Source organism: Melospiza melodia, chromosome 1 (assembly GCF_035770615.1).
Source record: "Melospiza melodia melodia isolate bMelMel2 chromosome 1, bMelMel2.pri, whole genome shotgun sequence".
NCBI lineage: Eukaryota > Metazoa > Chordata > Aves > Passeriformes > Passerellidae > Melospiza > Melospiza melodia.
In genome coordinates this window covers 25,074,441-25,088,505 of record NC_086194.1, presented here as the reverse complement: position 1 = coordinate 25,088,505, position 14,065 = coordinate 25,074,441, and the positions used below count along the sequence as shown (strand labels likewise).

The 14,065-nt window shown below is 45.9% G+C and overlaps 1 protein-coding gene across 1 annotated transcript in view; it reads right to left on the bottom strand.

Moving 5' to 3' along the window:
* COL1A2 (collagen type I alpha 2 chain) overlaps positions 1–4,176 on the bottom strand; it is a 38,228-nt gene extending 34,052 nt beyond the window's left edge. Inside the window, exons 1-4 of the mRNA XM_063151775.1 lie at positions 3,976–4,176; positions 1,414–1,424; positions 787–804; positions 71–106 (exon numbers count right to left, since the gene is read on the bottom strand). Of these exons, the coding sequence (XP_063007845.1) occupies positions 71–106; positions 787–804; positions 1,414–1,424; positions 3,976–4,045 (135 nt within the window). The 5' untranslated portion in view covers positions 4,046–4,176. The remainder of the gene's footprint in view (positions 1–70; positions 107–786; positions 805–1,413; positions 1,425–3,975) is intronic.
* Between the last annotated feature and the right edge of the window lie 9,889 nt (positions 4,177–14,065).

Here is a 14,065-nt window from a genome sequence, read left to right as displayed (position 1 = left end):
GTTTTTTCCTACTGGTCTTCCAACAACTACCATTCAAAGATCACAAGTACATGTCACTCTAATTCCTTACCCTTTCTCCCTGTGGCCCTTTGTCTCCTCTAGGGCCCTGCCGGAAGAAAATAACACTCAATGAGTTACTGTGGAAATTTTCCAGGACAATGCAGGGAAACAGATACATTAAGAAAAATTAGTGTACATTAAAAAGGAAAAGAGGGCTGCAAATTCAGCTACTTTCCACAGACAGTGTATTTTTGTCCACAATAATCTACTGGAAATGGATTAGCCACTGACACTGCTGTGTGTTAAAAGTGTCACTGCACAGACCACAGAAGTGCTTGCAAAATTGAGGTTTGTTTCTACTGAATAACTACTTCTAATTTTACAGAAGTGACTTTTAGAAATAATATCTAAACAATTTAGCTTTTTGTACCTATATGGATATTGCTGTGCCATTCAATCCACATAAATCTTTACAAAGAAAGGAACTCTGTTTAAATAAGAATGGCACTTGGATGCCATTTAGGTCTTGGTAGGCTTAGTTCTGCTCACTGGTGAAGCACCTTTGATTCAGTACTTGAATTTACCCTGTTAAAATGCTGCATTGATAATTTCCCCCTTTTTTCCTACCTATTCATCTCAGCACTACTGAGATGCTGTTTGCAGACAACACTGAAAATAAGCAGAGTAGCCAATTTTCTTTTCAGCCAATATTCAACAAAATATTAATCTGCTGAAGACTACCTGATATCATCTTTATTTCCACGCAAGAAAAAGAAAAATGCTTACCTTGCGCCCGGCAGGTGGCTGGAAAAAATAAGGAAGACAATTAAAAAAAGAAGTTACAATTTCTGCCAGTATTTTGAACTAAAATAGTGCTTAGACTTATTTTCTTACATAATTATACTTTTTCTCATTCCAATATATTTAACTATGCCCTGTGATTTAAAATTACTTTGAAAGCTAGGTTATATACAGCAAAGATGCATGTAACTAAATTAAAATGTTGTGTTGAAGACTGACAATCTTATAGCTATTACAGCCTAAAATATTAGAATTTAAAAAAGAGTCACACCTGAGTTCTTTCATAATCCTACTGTGCAATGAAATTTAGACTGTAAAACTGGCTTTAAAGTAGAGTCAAATCCAATGCAAACTGCCAGGTACAGTGTCCAAAGAGCTCTGCTCCGTTACTTTCTCCTCATGCTCTCCACACCTATGAAGGCAGTCTCTTAAAAAGCCCATCCCACTTGTGAAATTGGGGTGGGTACCTTTCCAGGCAGTGCCCTCAGGATTTAATCAGCACTTTTCCATTACCATCTTGGGAATGAATGTAACAAAATAACACTGCCACAAGAAGAGAAGCCTAGCCTGTTAATTGGAGTGTTATATATTAGATAAAAAATTTATACTGACCTGATTCACATCTGCAAAGAGAAGGGAAAGGAAAAAAGAGATAATTAGAGCAGGGACTCAAATATTTTACAAGTTTTAAATTTTAAACTTGCTTTCAATTTAAAATTAAATTTGCTGCTTTTAATGCAAAATGCAATTTAGTTGATTTCCTTAATGCAATAAACATTTTCCTAATGTAATTTCTTCCTGTTAAGATGATTAACTTATAGTGGAAAAACTCAAGGGTGAAATTGCCATGTATTTCAGATTCAAAATGGACTTGCTAATTAAATCAAAACAACTAATATGGCTGATACAGTAAAAAGGCAGATATCAACTATAAACCTGCTCTAAATATGTTCAACATACCTCCATTGGAAGCCCCCCACACCTATGTATTTCCACATATGTGTTCATGCAAGAGATTAATAAACTCAGGCAGACTGGAACATGTGAAGATACTATATTGTAGGAGTTATCTGAAATTTTCAGATAAATGGCCCAATCCCACTTTTTATGGGGAAAGGTTCTAGCCAAACATCCATTTCCATCTATTTCCACATTTCCCTGTAAAACTGTGTAGCAGGGAACAGTTTGAAGCTATTAAACACCATATTGCAAATAACCATCTCTGTGTTATGCACTGCTAAGCGTGAGTATGCACTTTTTTCATTAGTTGGAGAAACAAATTTTCTGATTTTCTTAATTTCAAGGAATTAAAAATCTATTTCGACCTAAACTCACCCTACTAAAAGAGTCTCACATCACCCTTGAACGCCTGCAATTTAACATCACCACTAACTAAAAGGTTGTTGGATGATTTTCCACAACGTGTCACTTTGGCAGCGCATGACCACACACACTAAATTCGGATGATTCGTGCACTCCAGAAAAAGGTAACAGTGCTGAAATGCTGAAAGCACTGGAATTCCGCGGCAGTACACAGAGCCAGCCTAACTCAGTGCTAACTCAACACAGAACTAAAGCCATTACTGCCCGCGGGTGACGGTGACAACGGTGCCTGCCCAAATTCCCTGCGGGAAGCGCGGGGTGATCGGTTCGGGGACCCCCACAAGAACCCCCCACAAGAAGCGCTCTCTCTCCTTTGCGAAGGGGCAGCTGCCTCCCGTCACCGGGGTTGGGGAAATGTCCTCAGAATGTCCCTCAGAACGGCCCCGCCGCTGCCCCGCGCCCGGCGAGGGCGACCCGGGGAGCATCATCCCGGGAGACATCACCCCGTGGGACATCATCCCGTGGACATCACCCCCTGGGACATCATCCCGGCGGACACCATCCCGTGGGACATCATCCCGGGGGACACCATCCCGTGGGACATCACCCTGGGGGGCACCACCATCCCGCATCACCCTGGGGGTTCCCAGCGCCAGGAGCGGGCAGCGCACGGCTGCTCCCTCCCTCCTCCGCCCTGGAACGCGGCCAAACCCGGGTCAAAGCCAGGCGGCCCGGGGCTCGGGGGGCCCTTCACAGGGCGCTGCCCGGCAGGGAGGCTGCGCTTCGCCCCCGCGCGGATGGCGGGGTGCGTTTCCCCCCCATCTCAGTGTGCGGGGTGTGTGTGTGCGTTTGTGTGCGTGTGTGTGTGAGGGGGCACCACATCCTCATCCAGCGAGAGGCGGAGAGCGGCACTGCGCCCTCGGGGAGCCGCGCTCCCCTCTGGCACTGAGCGGAGCCCTGCTCCCCTCTGGCACTGAGCGGAGCCCTGCTCCCCTCTGGCACTGAGCGGAGCCCTGCTCCCCTCTGGCACTGAGCGGAGCCCTGCTCCCCTCTGGCACTGAGCGGAGCCGCGCTCCCCTCTGGCACTGAGCGGAGCCCTGCTCCCCTCTGGCACTGAGCGGAGCCCTGCTCCCCTCTGGCACTGAGCGGAGCCCTGCTCCCCTCTGGCACTGGAGCGGAGCCCTGCTCCCCTCTGGCACTGAGCGGAGCCCTGCTCCTTCCCTCCCCTCCCCTCCCCGCAGCCCCCGGGCCGGGCAGCTCCGCCCGCCGCGCTGCCCCAAGCGGCCCGCAGGGGGCGCCCCGCGCGCGGAGCCGGCGGAGCGATGGCGGGATGGACGGATGGACGGACGGATGGATGGACGGATGGATGGAGGGACGGAGGGACGGATGGATGAGCCGCCGCTCCCCCGCTCCCTGCTTCGGAAAGCGCGCCTCAAGTCTCACTAAAGTGCAGCCTGGGTGCCTCCGCTCGCCGCAAGCACTCTCCTCCCAGCCCGCATCTGTATCTCCTCGCAGCATCTGCGCCGGAGGTTTGTGTCCTCCTCTAGGTACAAGCCCGTCTGGAGAGGAGGTGGTCCCTTTTCTTTTACTTTTTTTTTTTTTTTTTTTTTTTTTTTTCCCGTAGAGGGGGATCTCGTTGGCCATGTGCCATATTTTTCTGGGAGAAAGAAAGAATCTAGAGTCTGATCTGGGACGGAGGTGGCAGTTTTGAGCTGGTTTCTATCGTTTGGGAAGCAGCGACTCCCCGCAGACTGCCGTGCGTGGGGCGGGCGTCGGGACAAAGCACGGAGCGCAGAGCCGGACAGCCACCCCTGCCACCACCCCTGCCACAAACAAGCGGAAAGCACTTACGTTGGCCTGTTGCTAGGTATGAAGTTACTGCGAGCAGCAACCAAATCCGTGTATCCACAAAGCTGAGCATGTCTAGTTGCAAGACATGCAGACTCCTTGTGGTGCCGAGTCGGTTGGTTAGCTATCGCCTGTGGGACGCAGGCATACAGTCTCGAGGAGTAACTCCAACCTTAGCAGAAACCTGCTGCCAGGGACGCTAAATTAACCCAGCCCCGGTCCGCCCTACTTATACCGCAGGAGGGTCCCGGCGCCGCCCCGGCCATCACGTGCCCCGTGTCTCCAGCCCTCCGCAGCAGCCTTGGCAGCGGCAGCGCCGGGGGGGCGGCGACGCTAAATTGGTTCCATGCTTTGAGGACGTGGACACTGAGGCTTTCGGAAGGAAAATCTGACTCGTCGTCTCTTTTTTTCTTTTTTTTTTTTTTTTTTTTTCCTTTTCTTTCTTTTTTTTTTTTTTTTTTGTTCCCCTCAGCCGTCCCACGCCCCTCTCGCCCCGCTTTTCTGGGAGTGCGGCCGGAGCCCGGCCGGGCAGCGGCTGGCAGCGCCCCGACGGCGTTCAAAGCGGGAGCTGTCCAGGGCCTGCGGCGCCTCCCGCCCCGCGGGGATGCGGCCGGGGAGCCGGGAGGAGGCCGGATCCCAGCTCAACCAACCTCTCTCCGCAGTCCCACTGCAACCAAAGGCATCCCCAGACCCTCTAGCACGGTCACTCCGGACCCCCGCCCCTGGCCTTTCCCCGCGGACAGCGGGTGCCGGGGACACCGGCAGCCCCTCAGCCCGCCCGCAGCCGCGTTCGCGTCCCGGCTGTTTGCTCTCCCTGGGGAAGCATCTCCGTCCAGGGCGCGGGCAGAGCCCTGTCCGTGTCCCCTCCCGGCTGTGCGGCCGCTCGGGCAGTGTGTGTGTGTGTGTGTGCGAGGGGAGCCCGGCGTGCCCGCAGCCTCCCGGCCGGCGGAGCGGGGCTCTCGGGGCGCAGGGAGGAGGAGGAGGATGGGCATTCCCGCAGCTCCCCTTCGCGACGGCCACCCGCCCACCCAGCCGAGGGAAAGCTGGCGGCCTTGGTTTGCCACGTCTGCTCGGCAGACGGCTTCTCCCTTCGCGGGGGAGGGGGCCGCGGTGGGCGTGAGAGGAGAGGAGAGGAGCTGCCCGCGCTGCGCCCCCGAGGGCCGCCCGCCCCACCGTGCCCCGGCTCCGCGCTGGGGGCTGCAGTCACTCGGGGTCGCGCACCGCGGCCCCCGCGGCTGCCGGCAGCTGACGTGGTGCCCCGGCCGGGCCAAGCCAAGCGGCAGCCGCGGCCCCTCCCCGCACAGGGCTCCTCCAGGGCGGGCAGCCGCCCCCGCCCAGGCCCCTCCGCTCGCCGAAGGGAGTCCCGGGCAGAGGGAGCGGCGAAGGCAAACTGGAGCCCCGCCTCAGGCTGGGGGGCTCCTCTCCGGGGCGGAAAAGGCGAGGCGGGCGCCCGTCCTCTCCCCCTTCCCTCCCCCAGCCGCGGGTCGCGGAGCGGGCGGATCCTGCCCAGGCATAGCGGAGAGCCGGGACAGCCTCCGGGAGAGCTCCCGGCAGCGGCTCGGCACCGCCTCCTGACCGCCCCCCGGCCGAGAGGGTCCTCTCGCCCTCAGCCTGGCTTGGGGGAGGTGCCGGGGGGTATCCAGCCCCTGCTCATCAGCTGCCGTCGGGGGCGCGCGTACAGAAAGAATGGGAAGGATGGGGCATGGGTGTGCCCTGAGCGGGGACCCCACAGGCGCTGTGTCTCAGGGGCACTGCCAGCACAGAAATCAGCATTGCTGTGCCCCGCACGCCCAAAGCGGCATTGCTGTGCCCCGCACACCCAAAGCGGCATTGCTGTGCCCCGCACACCGAAAGCGGCATTGCTGTGCCCCGCACACCGAAAGCGGCATTGCTGTGCCCCGCACACCCAAAGCGGCATTGCTGTGCCCCGCACACCCAGAGCGGCATTGCTGTGCCCGCACACCCAAAGCGGCATTGCTGTGCCCGCACACCCAAAGCGGCATTGCTGTGCCCCGCATCCACGCGTGTCCGGCGAGCCGGCCGTTCCCGGTACAGCCTGCCTGGAGCTGCCTCCACCGTCGGGACAGTTCATCGCTATCAAGGGTGCCAACGAAATGGAAAAGCCTGCAGTTGGGATAGGAAAATCCACAGCATTAGGAAAAGGTGATCCAACGAAGTGTGTCTGATCCCAAAATGGTAGCACAACAAATGATGTGATTGAAACATTGTAATAAAAGTATATGGCGTAAAAGGTACATGAGTATTCTTTCAGGTTATCTTTCATGTGAATGGTATCGATTTAGAACAAGAAGGATTTTAAGTTAACCTGGACAGTGAAGATAACTACTTGAAAGTTTGTACCAGCATAAACCTAAAGTAGCTCTGTGAGCTTCAAACAAGTTAAAATGATAAATACATTATCAATATTATTATAGACCCAAAGGACTGTGGCTCAAGTCCAAGTATTTCCTGATATCACTTTCAGTGAACTGGTTTATTTTTTCCCAACTTGTTCCTTGAAATCAATCATTGACTCTGTGGCCAGTTTGTTTTGACTTTGATGCATCAGCAGAATAGCTATTGACTGATTATAATAGTAATTAGACACTTCTGAGACTAACCTATTCTAATTGCATGCGTATAAACTTATTTTATGCACATTTTCAATAAGTGATAGCCCTTTTCTATTAAAGAAATACGTGGAAGGTGGAAGGATGCAGGCACATGTATCCTGACCAAATCAAGCTAAGCCACTATTCCCATCCAACTTGCCTATGAAGTTTCACAGAGGAAAGACAAGATCCCAGCCAAAGAACAGAAAATTCCTGCAAAGATGTGGATTTTCAATCACCCTGTCTCCCATAACGCAGGTGGCTGAGGGAGATGTGGAGCCAGAAGCTCAGCAACACAAAAAACCAGTTGAGATGGTATGAGACTCCTCAGGCTTCCAAAGAGATGAATTCTTGGTATGCTCCAGCCATTTCAGGATTGCTGCACATGGATAGAAAAAAAGAGATGCAGAAGAATAAATCATTGATATGGCTCTTTTCCCATGTCAGTCTCTTTTCACCCATCCATCCAGCCATATAGTTATGGATTTTTCAGCATGGTGGATGGCTGAAAAGAGGTGGCTAAGTTCTCTAAGACCTACAGCTTTGCCACAACAGTCTCAGATTCATACCTGACCTTTGGAACCGATGGGGTCCTTGGCCTTTTTTTCACTTTCAATCATCCATTGTCTTCATATTTCAAGGAAAGATGAGGAAGGAAAGAAAGGAATCTCTTCTCCTTCTTCCATCAGCAGTTGTTCAAGTCACACCAAATGATTTTAGGGAAAGGGACAAAGGCCAATTAAGCTGATCTTCCTGCAAGGTATCTGTGTCATACAGGCACTGTCACAGTTTCTGTTGTGATGACAGACTACAGTGCTTATCTCCTCTACCTAAGCATGCAAAAATAATCTTAGAAACTTGGGGGAAAGAAAAAAAGTATTTCTTTAAACAGGTAGTGCCTGGCAACGTTGATTCTGTTGTGTGAAATCAGAAATACTTTTTCCATAAAATACAGTTATGGCAAATGGTTGCTTGTGTGCAATATCATTACTAGTACAAGTATTTCTGAAGTAATAGAAGTAACATCAAAGCTTTTGGAGCCATTAGCATACCAGAATTGATTTGATCAACCAGCTTCAACAAGTAAGGATCTAAGAGTTCTTTTTCCCTTTGGATCATACCTGTTTAAAGGAAACATTTCACACTAGAGCCAGTAATGCCTATGGCACAATTAAAATTGAAACTCTCATGATAACAAAAAAAAAAATCCTCTGCAAGATTTGCTATTAGGGCAGACTTTAAAAGAGAGGAGTTTCCAGGTGATGTCAACCTGGATTTATTTCTCATTATTTTAAAAAATCTTTAAAATACAGATAAAAAATTATGAAAATGGTAACTTTTTAATATGTACACTGGGAAACATTTTCCCTGCATGCTATTTCAAAACTTACCAGCCAACCACTGGGTCCTTATCACAGAATCATAGAATGGTTTGGGTTGGAAGGGACCTTAAAGACCATCTTGTTCCAATCTACTTGCTATGGAATGTCTTTCATTAGATCATGGCCAACCTGGTCTTGAACACTTCCAAAGATGGGGCATCCATAGCTCTGGACCTGTTCCAGTGCCCCACCAATCTCACAGTGAAGAATTTTTTTTGAGCATGTAATATAAACCTACTCTCTTTCAGTTTGAAACCATTTCCCCTTGTCCTGTCACTACACGCCCTTGTAAATACTCTCTCCTTCTTTCTTGTAGGCTCCTTTCAGGTACCAGAAGGCAAAAATTAGATCACCCAAAGTCTTCTGCTTCACAGGCTGAGCAAACCCAAAGTGCTTCTTCTTTCCCTATAGGAAAGCTGCTCCATTGCTCCAATAAACTTGGCAGCCCTGCTCTGGACTCACTCCAGCAGGTTGATGTCCTTCCTGGGCTGGGCACCCCACAGCTGGATACAATAGTCAAGGTGGGATCCCAACAGAGGGGAGTAGAGGCACCAAACAATTACCCAGCCAAGCAATTTAATACTGTCTGGCCAGCACCATACTATGAGAAAACACAGAATAATGCTAGAATTTGGAGAAAGATCTGTGTCCTTTTAGTCTGTCCCCAAACCTCGTACCCCAGGGTGGATAACTGCATTTGGTGTGCTCCCAAGTTCTCCTCCAGCTGATGTGAATGGGAGACCAGCAGTGTTTGTGGTTGGCACAAGTAAGTTATTAATTGATTTTCATCTGTTCCAACACAAACTTTCACACATTTGTTCAGATGATGGGCGCATTCCCCACCACACAGCAGCAGTGGGTGAGCAACAAAGGTGCCCAAGGGAAGCAGTTTCCCAGTGGGATGAGTACTGGGGCTGGTTCAGTGACATGGTCTGGCTTCAGCCTTCCTTTTGCAGAATATATATCCTTTGTATGGGTATATGAGGGTCTCCATGATTTCATGCAGCACTAAGCAGAACCTTGGGTAGTTTTTGCTTGATGTCTGCTGTGTAGCCATATCTGCTTCCCTAGAGATATCTTTAATGGAATTGTTTATGATTCTGGGCTTCACACTTTAGCTTGGTTAGTCGATATTTTGCATGAACAAAGAGACTAGTACATTGTCAGTGCAGAAAATATGGAAGTGGTACCATGTATCTTCCTCACTGCAACTCATTGTGTCATGCATGCCGGTTTTTTCTTGACTGCTTAGTTAAAAAAAAAAAAAAAAAGAGAAAAAACAAACAAAAGAAAAAAAAAAAAAAGAGAAAAAAGGAAAAAAGGTTGTGCTATGCTCTTACAGAAAAATCCTACAGAGAGACAAGATTCTGCAAGGAACTTCCAGGAGTCCTCTGTGTTGAAGGGCTGGGTGTGCTAAGGCTCCAATCCTCCTGTTCCTACATAGCACTAAAGGTACACATAGGTGTGAGAGCATCGCACAGGTACACAGAGTCATGACTTGGCTGCTCCAGGAATCATAATTTAGAGGGAGACCAAGGGGTGCCAGTAAATATTAGGGAAGCAGGAGCATCGTGCAAACAGCTCATTGCCATTAACCTCTAATACTTTGGTATTTTAAGACAGTTCTTTTAGAATAATTCCAAGTGGCTTTTGAGAAGTAGTCCAGCAAACTGACTTTTAATGGGAAATAAACAGGTTCTGTGTGAACAGCTATGGCTGCTGCTTCATTTAGTTTCTGTTCCCCAGTGGCTGTCTCATGTCTGAAAGAAATCATCCTCCATTATCCTCAGCAGGATTAATGGTCATGGATTCTCAAAAAGGAGCAACTGATAGGCAGCCCTTGTGGGAGTGCTGTTAGAGGGATCAGTAGACAAATTTAATGGAAAATTTTCCTCAATTATGCTTCAGTAAAAGCAAACAAGAGAATGACTCAAGGCTGCTTTATTAAAACTGAGATGTCTATTTATTCTCCTCAAAAGGGGTAATACTCCACAGCAGCAGTCAGTGAGCTTTCTGGGTGGTGTTTAAGCTATTCAAGGTATATATTTTTTTTTTCCTCCTTTTCTTTTCTTTTCTTTTCTTTTCTTTTCTTTTCTTTTCTTTTCTTTTCTTTTCTTTTCTTTTCTTTTCTTTTCTTTTCTTTTCTTTTCTTTTCTTTTCTTTTCTTTTCTTTTCTTTTCTTTTCTTTTCTTTTCTTTTCTTTTCTCAAGGAATACACAATTAGGGATTGAGGAGGTTAAAACAAAGGCCTAGTTCACCTATTCATAGAAAGCACAGTTGGTTTTTACTGGAGCCAAACCAAGTTATGGTGTTTAAATAGATTCAGGACATATTGACCTCTTTTCATGTTGTTATCAACTCAGTCTATTGCTCTGTGACTCTGAAAGTCATCCAATAAAATAATGAAAGTATTGATATGCTAACTTACTTTACATCTGAAAAATAATTTAAAAACTTTATTTTTTAAGATCATTTGGACTTCACATCTAATTCATTTAATAAAGCCATAAGCCTGCATGTCTGTTATAAATATCCTTCCACACTGGCTCTGACTGTGTTCTCACTCTGGTAATACAATGGAAACTCACACTGACTTCAGTAATAGCAGAGGCAGGCCAATATTCACTACAGTTGTATATCTCACAAGTATTTAGTCCATATCACAGAATTTTTACCTTTTGTTTTTACCTTTTTTTTTAAAATTTTTTTTTTTTCAGCTTTAAACATCTAGTTGTTTTTTGGGGTTTTTTTTCCCTGTTTTATTTCCCAGCCTTACAGTTTGACTAAAGGAAATCAAAATTCTCAACTAAAACAGGAGGCAAGATGAAATGAAGGCAGATGGTCCTTTGAGATGCTCATCAATCTGAGCAAATACAAGTAAAGCAAATTAACATAGCACTGGTGAGAATAATTTCTGTGTATGAGCACACATTAATGAATGTGTGTAGACAGACTGTAAATAAGTTTGTGATGTGGACATGAGGACTGGCGTACCAAGCATGTGCCACTCTTATTTAGAATATGGCTGAAATGGGAATCAAATCACAGTATTAAAAGGTTGCATTGCATCTTTAAGGAACTGACATCTACAGAGCCTCAGCTCCTGGGAAATTCCAGAATTTTCTGTATGAGATAAAACAAAAATGCAATGAATATCACTTGTAGAGAATCACTACAGATCCATTCCTTTGCATTCTCAACAGGACTGGGAATGATAAGAGCTCAGAAGTGCATGAATCAAGAATGTACTTCAAAATGTAAAAGGTAGAGATCAGTGGAGTAATTGAAAGAAAACAAACATGATCATGGGTTGTATTCAGTCTGTGTGAAGATGTCTTTTTAAGGAATGTTGTGGGCAGTATCATATAAAGCTCCAATTATTGCTTGTTACAATTATTGTTGCAATCAAAATCATACAGGCAATATTAGAGGAAACTGCTAAATTATTGGCACCTTGCCTTGAAATTAACCACTGAAAAAATTTGTTGCACAATTGGAATTAAAAAAACAAACCAAAACCATCAAAAGAACCCTCAACTGTAACAGTTTACAGCAGGTAGGAAAAAAATCAGTCTTTTCATTATCTTCGTGTCCTGAGTTTCAATTAGCATAATAATAATGGTAGTTTTCCATCTCAAGTGGTAATTTTCAGCTACAACAAAGAGCTTATAACCCATAATTTAATGGAAATAAATCTGTCTCAGTAAAGGAAGCACCTTTAACCTGATCCTTCATTATATGGATACCACTTGGTATGCACACTAACAGCCAGAAATAAGCAGCAGTGCAAGCAAAGGCTTGTTTCAGACAGTGCTGATCACTGAAATTAGCTTTTGAAGCAACTAAATTCCCACAGGCAATGGGGGTAATTTTCAAGTGCATTCGAATCCTACTTTGAAAAATGAGGCAGCATACGGATTTAAGTTGTATTCAGCAACAACATTGACTGTTCAGTCCAGGCTTTTCCATGACTAAAAATTTTCACCAATTGTCATCCTGAAACACTTTAATCTCCTACAGAAACTGTGGGCAGATCTATGTTCTGCTTCAAGTGGGGTTAGAATGTCTCATTCTGGAAGGACAATGCACAGGAAATCTTATGTGTTGATTATTTTTGGATGTCCTTCTCACAACTTTCTGTTTCCTATTCATTGAAAAGATAAAGCTATTGCAGCAGACTAGGGAAAAATGGTATAGCATTTGAGTACAAGGACTTAAGGCATATTTTTTATGTCACACAGAGGCAAATGTGAAACCCCCACAGGTGAGATCACTCATAAGGCTTGGCTGAGTGTATCATGTTGCTGTTCCCTAAAATTGTACACGACAGCATTCTCATTTTTAAGTGATATAATCAATGAGTGACATGCAGCCTATCTACAAACATTTTTAAAGCTGATTCTGCTTTGTTGAAAGCGTTTAATACAGTTGAATGGGCTGTTGTTCGTTGTAACAGCATGTGGTTTTGTATGAAGCCCAGGGTGATTGCATGAGGGTGGAACCCACAGACCTTGCCACAGATTGGTCAGAGCATGGTGCTCATAACCAAGCCAAGGTCCCGTGTTCTTCACTTAAGAGCTGGACTCTGTGGTCCTTGTGGTCCCTTGAGCTCAGGATATTCTGTGTGGTGCTGTCTCACACACCTTCAGAAGAATAGATGTGGCAAATGTCCTAAAACCCTCAGATTCTCCCTTCTCCTAGATTACCCTCTCACATCTATACCTGCTCCTCTCACTAGGATCAGCTTCCTGTTCTGCAGCTATCAGCTGGGCAAAAAGCAACCCAATGCAGTGCTGACCCTGAGCAGGCCAGGGTATTTGTACTGACTAGCCAGCTGGTAAACCAAATCAGACAGATTTGGACTCACGCTGAACCCTTTTCTTCTTGGAGTTGCTGATTTTAGTCTTTGCCCTCCAGCTAACCTGCCAGTTTCATGAAAATTGTAGTAGAATTTTTATATCTTTGTAGATTCTTGCATCAGTTCTGCTGAAGTGGGCTACAAGGTTATGGGGGAATGCAGGGGGCAGCCAAGTAGAGAGGACGCAAGTGTCTCCTTACTGAAGTCTGCTGGGCTTCAGACATAAATCTATTTTGTTGTATGTTGTTGGCATTCTTCAGCACAAAATATCATCTTAGTGTTAACTTTGTTTGTTAGTAAATACCACCAAGAGATAAAGAGTGGAAGCTCTCCGTTCTCTCTTCTACAATATTTTCCTCTTTTTGAAGAAGGTTGCTCATCCTTGCCTTGGTATACTCCTCTATAGCCTTGTGAGATGATAAGCAGCCTTGTTGTAATGCTGTACTCCACTTTTTTCACAGGATAATATTTTCACATGTCAAACTTTAATAGGATATTTGAAATATTAGGCAATAAATTAGTGGACTCCTTGAAACTCTCCAAAGTGCAAATTCACAAGTGGGAGTTGAGGCTTGTAGTTCCTGCACCATAAGAAGCTAAAAGCAGTGAGGCTGTTTTAATAAAATATCACCTCTTATATTTATTGTTTTTAAATGTCTTTTATTGTTCCCCATTAGAGACAAGACACTGCATTAGACACACTTTGACTTCCTCTGATATGTTCCAAAGTACTTATGAATCAAAAACCCCCACAAGACCAAGAATCACAGAATCACAGAATAAAACCAGGTAAGTTAGTAGAAACCATTAATTTTTAAAAATTTTTATCAGTACTGAACCTGTGTATTTAAAATATTTTTTGTTTCCCATATAGTTTGCAGATTTATTTTTTTCTCCTGGATCTTTCTTGGAAAAATGGATTATGCATTCGAGTGCTACTGAAAAATTGAATGGAAAAGTCTTGACAGGTACATCCATGGGACTCTGAGAATGATCAGATAATGTCTACAGAATCTATATTACTGATTAGCTGTACATGAGAATAGTTAAACTGTCTGTGCTTAGCATCATAATGATGCTAAACAGATATGGTGGAGAACATTTGAATTTGCAACTTGCTTCTTATCTGTGACAGATGCTCAGTAGGGTGTATGGATAAGATCTGGACAGAAGAGCTCCCAGTGCAAGTATGTGCTAAGTGCATGCACAAATGTCTGCTGTCTTACAACTTATAGTTTTAG